Consider the following 14558-nt stretch of genomic DNA (forward strand, 5'->3'; position numbering starts at 1 on the left):
AAAAAAAGGAAATACTAAGAGTTTTTATTACAAGGAAAAAACTTTTTTTGTTTTATTTCATGTTTATGTGAAATGATGTTTACTAGACATATTGGGGTAATCATTCCCTGATGTATGTAAGTCACATCGTTATGCTATACATGTTAAACTTACACAGTGCTGTATGTCAATTATATCTCAATAAAACTGGAAGGAAAAAGAGAAAAAGGAAAGCAAAGCTGTGGGATTTGCTCAAGCCTCAAGCTCCAGCCATAGCGCAGTCAAGCGGCAGGGGAGAGCCAACACACCTTATTTCAAGGCACTGGTGAGAAAAAAATAAGTTTCTTCTTACTTACACCCTACACAGCAGTAAATTAGATTAAAAGGTGTCTCGCTTTGTTCTTGTGACAGAAACTATTTTATAGGAATAGCCTTTTGAAACGAATCTTTTGAATTACATCTAGGATAAACCTGCAGTATTTCAACAGTTTTAAAATGGATTGTTGCTGCCACTTTACTAATCACAGCTTTTGTCTCAGTCGTGTCTTCCCTCCTAGGTAAGGTTTATCATATTGCTCACAGAGTCACTCTGCTTCCTAACAGCATCCAGTTCGGAGCAAAGCCCTGCTTCCTTGAACCTTCCTCTGATTAGCAGAGAAAGCTGCCACTTTGTCTAGTTCTATCATCACTCTGTCTTTATTGGATCCTTGCAGGGAAAGACTGTGTACAGGTGGGGCGTGCCGGATGCACAAGTCTACCTAATGGATGTCTTCTATTTTCATATCAACAGAGCCATGCGAGGGGTGCCCTAAGTACTGGTTGAATTTATCACTGCATGAAATATACTGATGATTCACATTTTTGTCCAGTTTTGTGAACATTTAGCTGAGCACCTTTTTTTTTTTTCTTTTTATGACTGCACCCGCAGGCATATGGAAGTTCTCAGGCTAGGAGGTCCAACTGGAGCTGCTACACCACAGCCACAGAAATGCCAGATCGCAGCCGTACCTGCGACCTTCACTGCAGCCTGGTGGCAACGCCAGATCTTTGACCAGATCCTTGACTGGTTAAGCCAGGTCAAGGATTGAAGCCACATCCTCATTAAGACACTATGTCGGGTTCTTAACCAGCCAAGCTACAAGGGGAACTTCTGAGCACCTCTTAAAGCAGGAACCGTACTTTATAGAGTAGCTCAACAAACTTGGCCGCTCAAAAGCGATAACGCGCGTAGTTTCCTTTCGCTCAAGCCCAGGGGCCGACTGTGGGCCCTGGCCACGTGACCTCCTAGAAGGCGGGGCGTCCCCTCGCCCACCGATCGCCCTGCGCAGGCGCCACTTCCCTAGTACGCATGCGCAGGGCGCTGGGTTCGTGCTCCCAGCCGGTGGGCTTGGATTGGGTGAGCCTCTGTGGTCCCGCCCCGGGACCTGGAAGTTCCCACTGGATGGGGGAGAGCTCCGAGGGCTCCCGGTCTGGACCGCACTTCTTGGTGAGCCCGGTTGTGGGTTGCTTGGTGTCTCTGCTCCTGCAGAAAGGCGGGCCTTGTTCCCAGAGTAAGCCTCCCCTTGCCCGGGGAGGCTCTCGGTGCCCTCAGGGACGGGGATGCCCCAAAGCGGCCTGTCTTCCCCTTCCAGCCGAGGTCTTCGGGATGGGCAGATCCCTGGGGGCCGCTGCTGCCTGTGTGCTGGATGCCAGGCTGTCATCCTTGGATGGCTTGTAGCAGCCCTCTTTTGTCGCGCCACCCCACCCACTGAAACCCGAACTTGGGCCAGAGTGGACCCTTGGCGCTGGTTCCTTCCCATCGCTGCACCTTTACTAGGGGTCGTCATAAAGTGAAAGAGCCCTAGCACAGTATTGTGTGACTTGAGAAACTGCAAGTCCTCTACCAACGTTTGGCATCGTTTCTCTCCATAGAGGAAGGGGCTCCCTGTGTAGCTAGAGAGGCGTATGTGGGTTATGGCCAGAAACTTAAAATTTCTCTTTAGACCTTAGACATAGAGATATAAACAGATCTTGGTTATTGCTCATTTGTTACTAGCTTTTGGAAATTTCTCTTTGCTCTTCTTCTCAGGGTTTAGGGTGGACATGTGCACTTTAACCATGTACCATCATGTCAGTTAATATTTACAAGCTTTTACATGCAGTCACTCAACAGATACCTAGGGCTTACTCTTGCTGGCACTGTATAAACTCTTTTTTTAATTTTTAAAGCAGGGCTCTAGAATCACTCTAATTGCCTATTCTGTTTCTTAGCATTATGTATTTATTTATTTTTGCCTGTGCCTCCAGGCACGTGATCCTGCACCACAGCAGTGACCCAAGCCGCTGCAGTGACAACATGGGATCTTTAACCTGCTGTGCCACAAGGGAACTCCTAAACTCTATTTTTGATATGTATTCAGAAGCGAGGGGTATAGGTGTATATCAGCATTGTCTATACTAGAGTATGTTCTAGAACTGTGTTGTTCAGTGCAGTAACGGCCAGCTCCTCAAGGCTATTGAGCTCCTAAAATGGACAGATTGAGATGTGCTTTGAGTGTAAAATAGTGAATTTGGGAGAATTAGTATGAAAAAGAGAATGTAAACTGTCTCAGTTTGTTTATACCAACCAGCATGTTGAAATGGCAATATATGGGGCTTCACTGGATTAAATAAAACGTGCTATTAATTTCACCTATTTTTTTTAACATGGCTACTAGAAAATTTTAAATTATATTTCTGTCTTGCATTATATTGTTGTTAGACAGCACTGCCCTGAAAAGGAGTCAGCTGACTATGGCCTGCAGCCAGATCCAGCCTGCTTGTCTTTGATTTATTGGAGCAAAACCATATCCATTCATTTGTATATTGCGTATGGCCGCTGTTCCTGCTACAAAAGCAGCAGAGTCTTCCATGCAGAGATTGGAAGACCTGCAAAGCCCACAGTGTTTATTATCTGGTCTTTTTATAGAAAGTTGCCAACCCCTTACCCTAGCACAATGCTTGATATGAGAGATATATATAAACGTCTTCATTGTAGCCCTGTGTCATTGTCAGGCTTACTGTGTGACAGTTCTAAGGCCTTTGGAAGGACAATCTCATTGAATTCTCATAGTAAACCTAGGATGTTGGACTCTCACCTTTTAGACCCTTTTAGACCCTCTTTATCCCCAAATGGCTTGAGTCTTGATTAGCCCACAGTAGGCACTGTGCTGCTGTTTCTTTTATCTTTTTCTTTTTCTTTTTTCTTTTTTTTTTTTTGAGCTAGAATGTGTGTGTATGTGTGTGTGTGTGTGTGTGTTTTCTTTTCTTTTCTTTTTAAGGGCCGCACCCATGACATATGGAAGTTTCCAGACTAGGGGGTCGGATTGGAGCTGCAGCTGCCACCCAACACCACAGCCTCAGCAACGCTAGATCCAAGCTGAGTCTGTGACCTACACCACCAGCTCCCGGCAACACCAGATCCTTAACTCACTGAGTGAGGCCAGGGTTCAAACCTTCATCATCCTCATGGATACTAGCCGGGTTTTTTTTTACTGCTGAGCCACAACAGGAACTCCTGAACTAGAATTTTTTTTCCAGTGATTTTCTGAACTAGAAATGAGACAAGGTTGCCCCCCTGCCCCATGGAAGAAGCTGAGGGGAGCTGGGCTTAGGTGCAGCTGGCACAAGCAAACCGGTCTGTGATACTCACAAGCAGAGAGAAGAGAGTAGCCTGGCTGGTCTTTTCTCAGTTAATGAAGCCAATACTTGTTGAGTGATGGTAAGCCCTGGCCAGGTGTTTGCCCCGTGTGTATCAGGGAGTGAAACAGACATCCTTCTTCTGTGGTCCTGTGGGGACGGCAAGCCAAAAAGAAATTGGAATGTGATATATACGATGAAGAAAACCAGTGTGTGAATATTGCGTGTTGCTAACAGGTGTCCTCATCTGTTAAGATAAGCCCTGTGCCCACCTAGGGGCGGCTGTGAGGATGGAGGTGACGTGAGTGTGTACAGCACACAGCGGGCACTGCCTTCTACTGCTAGCAGGTAAGTGCGGGAAAGAATATGGGCAATTGGCTGCCTTGTGACACTTAAAATGTCCACAGTCCCCTGTTGCAGTTTGTAGAGAAGGTGCTCCGGTGAGTTGTGCACAGCAGGTGTTTTTATTTTTTTTGTTTTCCTTTAAGGGCTGTACCTGCAGCATATGGAAAGTCCCAGGCTAGAGGTCAAATCGGGGCTGCAGCTGCTGGTCTAAACCACAGCCACAGCAACACAGGATCTGAGCCGCGTCTGTGACCTACACCACAGCTCACGGCAACGCCGGATCCCCAACCCACTGAGGAAGGCCAGGGATCAGACCTGCATCCTCATGGATACTATTGGGGTTCTTAACCCGCTGAGCCACAACAGGAACTCCAGAAGTTGATTTTAATATTTCCTAGTATAATGAGGCTCATCTAGCAAATTCCAGAATCAGAGGGGTTGTGCAAGTTCAGTCTAGGAGCAAGACAGGCGCTGCTTTGGGCTGACGGCAGCATCATGGGGTTGGTCCTGCTGCGGGCGGGGTGGCGGGGGTTGCACCTGTATGGGCAGTGGGCAGTGGAGGCAGCTCTGGTTTAGATCACAGTCACCTGGAGAGCTGCCAAACACCCAGGCCTGCCCTCAGAGATTCAAATTCATTTGAATGTCTGCAGTGAGGCCCAGCCGTCATTCTGGTTTTTGCTTTTTAATGTTTTCGGATGATTCGGATTTGCGATCAGGAGTGAGAACCACTCATGGTGAGGGCCAGGCCAGGCGAGGCTCAGGGAGCTGGGGGGACAAAGGCAGTGATGTGGGACGTGGCAGTGCCTGTCGGTGACTCAGCGGGATCGCGAAGGAGGTGGGAAGGTGGCTTTTTACTCCCTGGCCAGGGAGCTGGGGCTCCATCCTGACAGCAAAGGAGAGCCTCTGAAGGGCCTGAAGCGGGCACCTGAGGGGATCTGTTGCCAACACCTGTCCTGAGGGTGATCCCGCCAGCAGAGTGCCGGGAATCGGAGTAAATTTTAGGCAGTGAAGAAGGCATTGGAGCTGGCCAGGTGACAGGCAGCCCAGGTTCGGCTTCTGTGTCCCTTACCGGCCGTGTTTGTCCTTGCTGAGACCCCACGTGTTCTAATTGGCTGTTTTCTTGTCTGTGTTCCTTCTACTGGGCTGTTAGCTCTTTCAAGACAGAGATTGTCTCATTAGGCTCAGCATCTATCGTGTAAGAGACGCATAATAAATATGTATTGAATGGACCACGGAGAACCTTAAACTGGACACACAGCCTACTTGGTCTTTTTATGGCAGTTCTCAAAATTGTAAGTCCCACTTGCTTTCATGTTGTACCCTCCAAGTCAAAAAATGCTTCATATCCATGTGATGGTCCATAGGGAGACTAGAAAGTTTAACAGGATTTAAATGCTGTTAAAACTATTGTGGAGAGAAGTTCCCATCCTGGCTCAGTGGTTAATGAATCCCACTAGGAACCATGAGGTTGTGGGTTCAATCCCTGGCCTCACTCAGTGGCTTAAGGATCTGGCATTGCTGTGAGCTGTGGTGTAGGTCACAGATGCAGCTTCGGATCCCGAGTTGCTGTGGCTGTGGTGTAAGCTGGCGACTACAGCTCCAATTAGATCCCCAGCCCGGGAACCTCCATATGCCACGGGAGAGGCCCTAGAAAAGAAAAAAAAAAAAAAATTGAGAGGAGTTCCCACTGTGGCACAGTGGATTAAGAATCTGCTGCAGAGGTGAGGGTTTAACCCCCAGTGAATTAAAGGATACAATGTTGCCACAGCTACAGCTCAGATTCAGTCCCTGGCCAGGAACTTCTAAGTGTCACAGGTGCGGCTGTAAAAATTAATCAATTTAAAAATAATTTTCAAAAAATAGGGAGGAGGCTGGAGAACGGTGTGATGGTTCCTCAAAAATATTAAAACTAGGGTGGTGATATGATCCAACAGTCCCACTTTGGGGATATACCCAAAAGAATTGCAAGCAAGGTCTCAAAGAGATATTCGTACATAGCAATGTTCATAGCAGCATTGTTCACAAGAGCCAAAAGGTGGAAGCCATCCAAGTGTCCGTCTATGGATGGATGGATAAACAAATGCGCTCTGTCCATACAGCGGACTATTACTCAGCCTCGAAAAGGAAGGAAGTGCTGACACATGCTCTGACATGGATGAACCTTGAGGACATTATGCTGTGTGAAATAGGCCAGGCACAGAAAGGCAAATGCGTATGACTCCACTTCAATGAGGCATCAACAGTAGTCAAGTCTGTAGAGACAGGCAGTACAATGGTGGTTGCCAGGGGCCGGCAGGAGGAGAAATGGAGAGTTGTTGTTTAATGAGTGCAGAGTTTGTTTTGCAAGATGGCCAGCATTCTGAAAGTTGGTTGCACAACAGTGTGAATGTACCTAATGCTACTGAGCCATATGCATAAAAATGGTTAATTTGGTAAATGATATGGCATTTGTATTTTACAAAAGAAGAAATGGAGGGGAAGTAGATAAAAGGACATAAGGACATGTGGGAGTTCCCTGGTAGCTCGGCGGGTTAAGGACCTGGCATTGTCCCTGCTGTGGTACAGGTTTGATCATACAGGCACAGCCAAAAAAAAAAAAAAAAAAAAAAAAAAAAAAACATGAAAGGAAGGGCTTTTACGAGAATTCATTAACTTCTGTAGATTTCCATGAGTAAAGAAAAGGTTTTTCTGGTAAGACAAACAGTGCTCCCATTGCACTCGAGCCCTGAAGCTACAGTCAAATTCCCCTTCCGAATCCCCTTGACACCCTGACTCTTCATTGAGAAATGCAACCTGAGTTAAACATTGCCTAACCTTGCTATGGACGCTGTAGCCCAGTCTCTTATTAACCACCTTGCTGACCTCCAGCCACCTTCAATCCTGCTTTCTTCGGTAGCGATGCATATAGAATGAGTATAGAATGCAGACAGGGTGAATATTTCTTTGCTGGGAAATTTTCCAACGAGTAGGGGAGAGGTCAAGTGTATTGAGCTGCTTGAGACCTTATCATTTTGACACCCCCTGCTTGACTTGCTCCAGATTCCAAGATCACAGGCAGCAATTCTGAGAGAAAAGGTCAGCAGTTGAGGATGTGTATTTTTAATTTTTCTGTGCTGCCTTGCCTGCTCTTTGTGGACTGAGCCTTTGATTCTTAGGAAGACCTCTTTTACTGTTTTCAGTCTTTAAAAGTGGAATTCAGAGTTCCCCTTGTGGCTTAGTGAGTTACTAACCCGACTAGTCTCCATGATGATGCGGGTTCCATCCCTGGCCTCACTCAAGGTGTTAAGGATCCAGTGTTGCCATGGGCTGTGGCGTAGGTTGCAGACGCAGCTCAGATCCTGCGATGCTGTAGCTGTGGTGCAGGCCGGCAGCCGCAGCTCCGATTCGACCCCAGCCTAGGAACTTCTGTGCACCTCAGGTGTGGCCCAAAAAAGCCACAAATAAAAAACACACACATAAATAAAACAAAAGTGGAAATTAGTGAAATAATGTCATTTGCATCAACATGGATGGCCCTAGGGATTGTCATACTAAGAGAAGGAAGTCAGACAGAAAGACATTGCCGTATGATGTCACTTATATGTGGAGTCAATGACAGCAATGACCATATCTATGAAACAGAAACAGTCTCGCAGGCATAGAAAACAGACTTGTGGATGCCAAGGGGCAGGGGGTCGGGAGGGAAGGGTTGGGAATTTGGAATTAGCAAACTATCGTATATGGGACGGATAAACTATAAAGTCCTAGTGTACAACACAGGGAACTGTATTCAGTATCCTGTGGTAAACCATCATGGAAAAGAATGTGGAAAAGAATATACACTATAAATCAATGACAGTGGAAAAAGTAAAAATTTTTTGAAAAAGAAGAAAAAATATAGGTGTGTGTATGTAACTGGACAGCAGAAATTAACACAACATTATAAATCAACTATACTTCAATAACATTTAATACTAAAATGAAATACATGTAAATGGACAGGGCTGTGTTTCAATAAAACTTTATTTACAAAAGATAAATGCATATGTATATATAATCTTCATTCTCCTTCTTCCAAAAAAAAAAAATGGCATTCAAAAAGGACAAACAGGAGTTCCTGTTGTGGCGCAGCGGAAACGAATCTGACCAGGAACCATGAGGTTGCGGGTTCAATCCCTGGCCTCGATTAGTGGGTTAAAGATCCTGCGTTGCCGTGAGCTATGGTGTAGGTCACAGATGCAGCTCAGATCCCACGTTGCTGTGGCTGTGGTGTCGGCCGGCAGCTGTAGCTCCCATTAGACCCCTAGCCTGGGAACCTCCATATGCCGAGGGTGCCGCCCTAAAAAAGACAGAAAAAAAAAAAAGACAAAAAGGACAAACAATGATCTTGAAGTACTGATTCTTGATTAATTAGAGAAAGTTCCAGAATTAGTGGCCCACTGAGTGACTGTTAACTGACTTAGAAAAATGAATAAATCAAGGCCTGCCCAGGTGGTCTGCATTCCAGCCCCCTCTGTTGGTCAAAATGCAAGACTCAGAATCTGGGGCATCGAGCTGTGCAGTGGGGAAAGGCCAGTAGCAACTCAAGAGTTGCAGCCATGGGTTCTTAACTCTTCATATCTGGAGGTAGAGTCTGGGGGAGCTTGAACTGTTTTTGAAGCAGCCTTTGACTTGGGAGGAAATCTCCAGGGCTGATCTGAATGCACAGCCCTAGGTGAGGCGAGGTGGCTCCCTTCTGGTGTCCTGATTCTAGAGGGAGGTATAAATCGAACAAGCCATTTACTGCACCATTTTTCAGGAGGCAAATGTCTTGACTATATAGGGTTCATCATGAAATTATATTAGAGTCGTAACTTTTTTTTTTTTTTGGTCTTTTTGTCTTTTGTCTTATTGTTGTTGTTGTTGTTGTTGTTGCTATTTCTTGGGCCGCTCCCGCGGCATATGGAGGTTCCCAGGCTAGGGGTTGAATCGGAGATGTAGCCACCGGCCTACGCCAGAGTCACAGCAACGCGGGATCCGAGCCACGTCTGCAACCTACACCACAGCTCACGGCAACGCCGGATCGTTAACCCACTGAGCAAGGGCAGGGACCGAACCCGCAAGCTCATGGTTCCTAGTCGGATTTGTTAACCACTGCGCCACGACGGGAACTCCTAGAGTCGTAACTTTTCTAATTAGGAAAACAATGTATCTGCATTATAGAAAATATAGAAAAAGACAAAACTCACAAAATCTTAACCATTTGGAAAATGCCTCTGTCTGAAATTTTTTGTATCTTTTTTCAGCCTTTTCTTTTCACATGTGATTTTTAACTACACTTTGGAGCAGACGCTAGGTGTTGTTTTTATTATTATTATTATTTTTTTTTATGGCCACACCTGCAGCATATGGAAGCTCCCAGGTCCAGGGACTGAATCTGAGTAGTCCGAATCTGAGCAACACCAAATCCTTTAACCCACTGTGCCCACACTGGGAACTCCTAGATGTTGTTTTTCAGTAATAGCTTTGTTCAGATGCAATTTACATACCATACAGTTCACTTTGTTCAAGTGTACAGTTCAGTGGTTTTTAGCACATACACAGCTGTGCACAGTCAACTTGAAAGAAGATTTTGTACCTCCCCCAAGACAAACACACCCATTAGCAGCCACCCTCCTCTTCATTCTGCCCCACTGGTTTCCCCCTTCCTCCATCCCAGCCCTAGTCCCCCACTAATGTACTTTCTGGGTCGATAGATTTGCCTCTTCTGGACAGTTCATGTAAATGGAATCGGGCATTATTAAGGTTTTGTGTCTCGAACTTCGCATAGAGCTTCGAAGGCTCATCCACATTCTAGTATGTATGAGAATTTCATTTTCTTTCTGGACACATAACATCGCATCATATGTGTATACTGCATTTTGTTTGCCCATTCCTCAGTTTTTAGACATTTGGGTTGTGTTTACCTTTAATCTGTCACGAGCAGTGCTGCCGTGAACTCTCGTGTGCAACTCTAACCATTTAGGACCTCGTAGTTTCTTCTGCTTTTGCAGAAAACAGCCTCCACATCTGTCATTGCCTTAAAGGAAACTGACAGAGGTAGAATCTCTGGCTAAAAGGACCTTAGATTTTACAGCCCTTGTCAGATGCTGTCTAGGAAGACCGCACCAACTCTCTGTGTGATGACTTCAGTGTTGTTAGCCTGTGTGTGTTCAGTGATAGCTGTTTAATATCAAGTGCTGTAAAATGAGAGATCATGGAGTTTTGAAAAGACAGCATCCCTGCTATCAAGATGCGTTCATTCACGTTGCGACCCCAGGGTATTCTGTAGGCAAGGTCACATGCATTGTGCGGAGAGAGAAGGAGACTGGTTACGTAATCATTTGCCTGCCCAAGATGACGTTCACACAGGCAGAACCATTAAGCAACTTTATGCACCTAAAAGTTAAAAAGAAAGAAAGAGGAGTTCCCGTCGTGGTGCAGCAGAAACGAATCCGACTAGGAACCATGAGGTTGCAGGTTCCATCCCTGGCCTCGCTCAGTGGGTTAGGGATCCGGCGTTGCCGTGAGCTGTGGTGTAGGTCGCATACACAGCCCAGATCCGGCGTGGTTGGGGCTCTGGTGTAGGCCGGCAGCTACAGCTCCAATTGGACCCCTAGCCTGGGAACCTCTATATGCCACAGGTGCGGCCCTAAAAAGACAAAAAGACAAAAAAAGAAAAGAAAAAAAGAAAAAACATAATGGGACTAGACTCTGCCCCAGGGACCTATTAGTCCAAAGTCCGAAAGCCCGTGGCTTGCGTAGTCTGAACCTTGGCCCCGTTGTTCAGAGACCCACATGTCAGCACAGTGTGACCTGCTGACTTTGGGGGCCCATCTGACCTGGACCCAGTTGCCTCCCAGCCTGTGCTGTCTCCCCATTTCTTTAGATTCCTTGGGACATCTAAACGGGATCCGCTTTTCACCCTGTTTCTCATGTTTTTGTATTCAGAATAGTACAACTTCAAGACTGTGAAATCAGTAAGAGTTCAGTGGAGTAGCTGATCGTGGGGTGCATAGTCCTGGCTCCTCAGCCTTTCCCTGTGGACACTGATGCTGGCGTGATTTCATCCCCAACACAAGCACCGGACTCCACACAAAGGAACCGCCTGCCCTTGATCTGGGAAGATCATTCTTTTGTAAAATCAGAGGTGGAAAAGTTACAGGAAATCTTTCAGGAAGCCTCTTTTAAGCAACTGTCAATGCAGAAGCTATTTACAGGGCCACTTTTTTTTTTTTTTTTTAGCTACTGTGAATCAGACTTTTGCAGCTAAACCATACTACACTGCAGACTCCATTTTTAACATGTTAACACCCATTTTTCTTACATAATTCTTTCAGAAAACGCTGCACAGGTAACTAGCAGAGAGTGCTGTGCTTCTATGAGGAAGCGGCCCCCAGCAAAGGTGAGTTTGAGAAAACAGAAACTTCTTCCCTCTCCCTCTCTTTTTGGCTGCGCCCACGGCATGTGGATCCCCGGGGCCAGGAATCGAACCCGTGTCATAGCAGTGAGTCAGGCTATTGCAGTGACAATGCCGGATTCTTAACCTGCTGCCCCATGAGTGAACTCCTCCTGTCCTCTTTTCTTTGCAGCTGTAACGATGTCCGACAAGAACCAGGTCGCTGCCAAAGCTGCCCTTATCGAGCAGCTGATGTCTAAGAGGAATTTTGAGGATCTCGGCAACCACCTCACCGAGCTGGAAACTCTGCGTGTGACCAAGGAGCTTCTCCAGGAAACAGTCGTGGTCCGGGCTGTGTACAGAGTCCTCAAACACTGCCCTACGGCGGCTCTGAAAAAGAAAGCCAAGTGTTTGCTGTCAAAATGGAAAGCTCTGTATAAGGACGCTCAGGTCAAGGCCAAGGGCAGCCCTAAGCTCTCCCCTGCGGGCAGACAGAAGGAAGAACATCAAAGACTTTCTCCCAACCCAAGTCAGGATGCAGCGCGGGGCAGCTCCAGTTCTCATTCTCCGCAGCCATCCCAAGATGTTGCTGGAGCCCCTGAAATGAACATGCCAGAAAATAGCCCCGGTGCAGGGGAGCCTGAGGCAGCGCATCTCAGGGCTGGTGACCCTAAATCCACCGACCAGAGCTCGGGCGAGCTGCGGGATCCCACGCGGCCCGTGCGAGCCAAGTGCACAGAGCTGCTGTACGAAGCTCTAGCTGCTTTTTCCACCGAGCAGCCTCGAGCCGATTTGTGGCACCGGTTTGCACAAGAAATCGAAGAGTGCATTTTTACCCTTCACGCCAAGAACCTCAAAAAATATAAAACTTGTATCCGAAGCAAAATTGCCAATCTCAAGAATCCCCGCAATTCTCACTTACGAGAAAACTTGCTCTCCGGGATCATGTCTCCAAGGGCATTTGCCGAAATGACCGTCATGGACATGGCAAGCAAGGAACTGAAGCAGTTGAGAGCCTCCTACACGGAGTCCTGCATTCAGGAACATTCCCTTCCCCAGGGGGTGGAGGGCACTCCGACCAAGAAGGTGAGATGCCGGCGCTGCGAGAAATTCAATTGCCAGGTCACCGTAATCGCCAGAGGGGCCCTCTTCCTTCCAAGCTGGGTGCGGAATGCAAAGCCGGATGAAGAGTTGATGACCTACGTCATCTGCAAGGAATGTGGGGAGCAGTGGTACCACAGCAAGTGGGTGTGCTTGTGACGGTAAATAAATGTCCTCTTAATAGCAGGTAACCAGCGTGCTGTCTTTTATTTCTACCACCCCTCGATGCCTGTTTTTAAAATCCTATACACACTCCTCTTTTTTTGTTTTATGTTTTGATTGAGGTATGGTTAGTTTACAATGTCGTGATAGTTTTAAGTATACAGCAAAGTGATCCAGTTATTTCTCAGATTCTTTTTCATTATAGGTTATTACAAGATAGGTTCCTGTGGTTTACCTCCTTTATATATACTAGTGTGTTAGACACACTTATTCCTAAAAGAATCCTACGGGAGTTCCCGTTGTGGTGCAGTGGCAACGAACTGGACTAGTAACCATGAGGTTGCGGGTTCGATCCACGGCCTGGCTCAGAGGGTTAAGGATCTGACATTGTCCTGAGCTGTGGTTTAGGTTGCAGACGTGGCTTGGATCTTGTTTTGCTGTGGCTGTGACGTAGGCTGGCAGCTGTAGCTCTGATTCGACCCCTAGCCTGAGAACCTCCATATGCTGCATGTGTGGCCCTGAAAAGTGAAAAAAAAAAAAAAAAGAGAGAATCTTATGAAAAAGTAAAGAAAGCCATTTGCTGAAGCGCATACCACTGTCACTAGAAATGGATAGTTTGGGGAGAGAGAGGGGATGCCTGTTTGCATTGTGCTCTGTGGCCGCTTGGTACTTTGCTCTACTCAGAGTGCGCTTGAGAGAAGCTCAGGGTAACCTAGGAGCCCGTGAGACGTGCGGACTCTCAGGCCCCATGCTACTGAATCTGCATCTGCATTTTGGCAAGATTCCCTGGTAATCCTGTTCAAGGTCATTGGCAAAGTACTGCTGCTGCAGTAGGCCTGTCGTTCCCAGCACAGGCTACTTGTTAGCATCATCTCGGGAGCTTTGCAAACCCACGGATGCCGAGGGGACGCCGAGGGCCCACCCCGGCACAGTTCCACATGGATCTATGGGATGCAGCCCCAGGCATCAACAGTTCAGGTTATTTTAAGACGAAGTCAGAGCTGAGAGCTACTCTTGCACAGGCTCTGACTTGACCCTTTCGTCACCTTTAAAGAAAAGAATGTTACTCTGTACGCTTCACAGTTGAGAGAACATTCACAGAGGTGCCGTGATGCGCCCAAGCGACAAGACCAGAAATAGCCCAACTCGAGCTGCTGCTGGATTTTCTTCCTCCCGTTGCCTCGACTGCTTCGGTATTGACGTCTGACGCCTGGAGATGCGGGACTAAGCAAAGCACGTCTTCAGGCTTTAACATGGGGGAATGGGAGCCTCGTCGTCTTCCCCCTCTCCTCGCTTTACAGGTCCCCCTTGAACCCTGCAAGTCACCCTCTGACTAATCCCACAGTTAGAATTTTGTTTCCAGTCCTCTTGCTTGGGTGAAGGAGTCACGTATTTCTCTTTTTTTCCTTCACACAAGTTCTCCAGGATGTGTAAAATCTTCCTGACACTTGGTTTCTGATGTTAGGGAGTCTTCAGGTTCTCAAGGGCATGTGTGAGCTTTGTAGAGGAGGGGGGGGGGAGCAACAGAGGCTCTCTAGCTGGAAACCCCCAATTTTGACCGACAAAACACAGGTTAACAAGAGAAAAGTAGTTTATTTACACAAGCAGCACGCAAGCCTGCAGGAGAAGCTCCGCGAGGAGGAGCTTAAAGGGATGGTTAGAACTTGGGCTTATATAGCATTTTAAGAGAGAATAATATACTGATAGGGAAATCACAAGACAAAGAAAAAGGGCTTTAGGCTTTTAGGGGCAGCAAACTGTGGGCAGGTAAATTATGGGGGGAACTAATGGGAGAGAGCGGTCGTTGAGTAAGATTTCCTTGTGGAGGCTTTTCAGGGCCATCCTGTCTCTTTGTGCAGGGAATGGACAAGCGGAATTTCTGTTCTGCTTTCAGGCAGATGGGGGCTGGACAGAGAGC

General features: G+C 47.0%; 1 protein-coding gene across 24 annotated transcripts in view; it reads left to right on the forward strand.

Annotated features, from left to right (window-relative positions):
- Positions 1-1406: 1406 nt before the first annotated feature.
- The window catches only part of TCEANC (transcription elongation factor A N-terminal and central domain containing), a 32294-nt gene continuing 19142 nt past the window's right edge, over positions 1407-14558 (forward strand). For 3 of the 24 annotated variants that reach the window (XR_014835700.1, XR_014835701.1, XR_014835702.1), the window contains exons 1-4: positions 1407-1465; positions 3874-3984; positions 11319-11383; positions 11571-12639. Coding sequence is in view for 12 of the 24 variants with exons in the window: in XM_021079586.2 (XP_020935245.1) it covers positions 11579-12637 (1059 nt within the window). In the remaining 12 variants the exon portion in view is untranslated. Of the gene's footprint in view, positions 1466-3873; positions 4230-5131; positions 5274-10509; positions 11384-11570; positions 12665-14558 lie in introns of those variants that run through there. The other 21 variants (XR_014835710.1, XR_014835711.1, XR_014835703.1 and 18 more) reach the window with 20 other exon arrangements.

This window comes from Sus scrofa, chromosome X (genome assembly GCF_054392235.1).
Source record: "Sus scrofa isolate SSC_HxYL_T2T_F1_AM1 chromosome X, Sscrofa_HxYL_maternal_Yorkshire_Landrace_v2.0, whole genome shotgun sequence".
Taxonomy (NCBI): Eukaryota; Metazoa; Chordata; class Mammalia; order Artiodactyla; family Suidae; genus Sus; species Sus scrofa.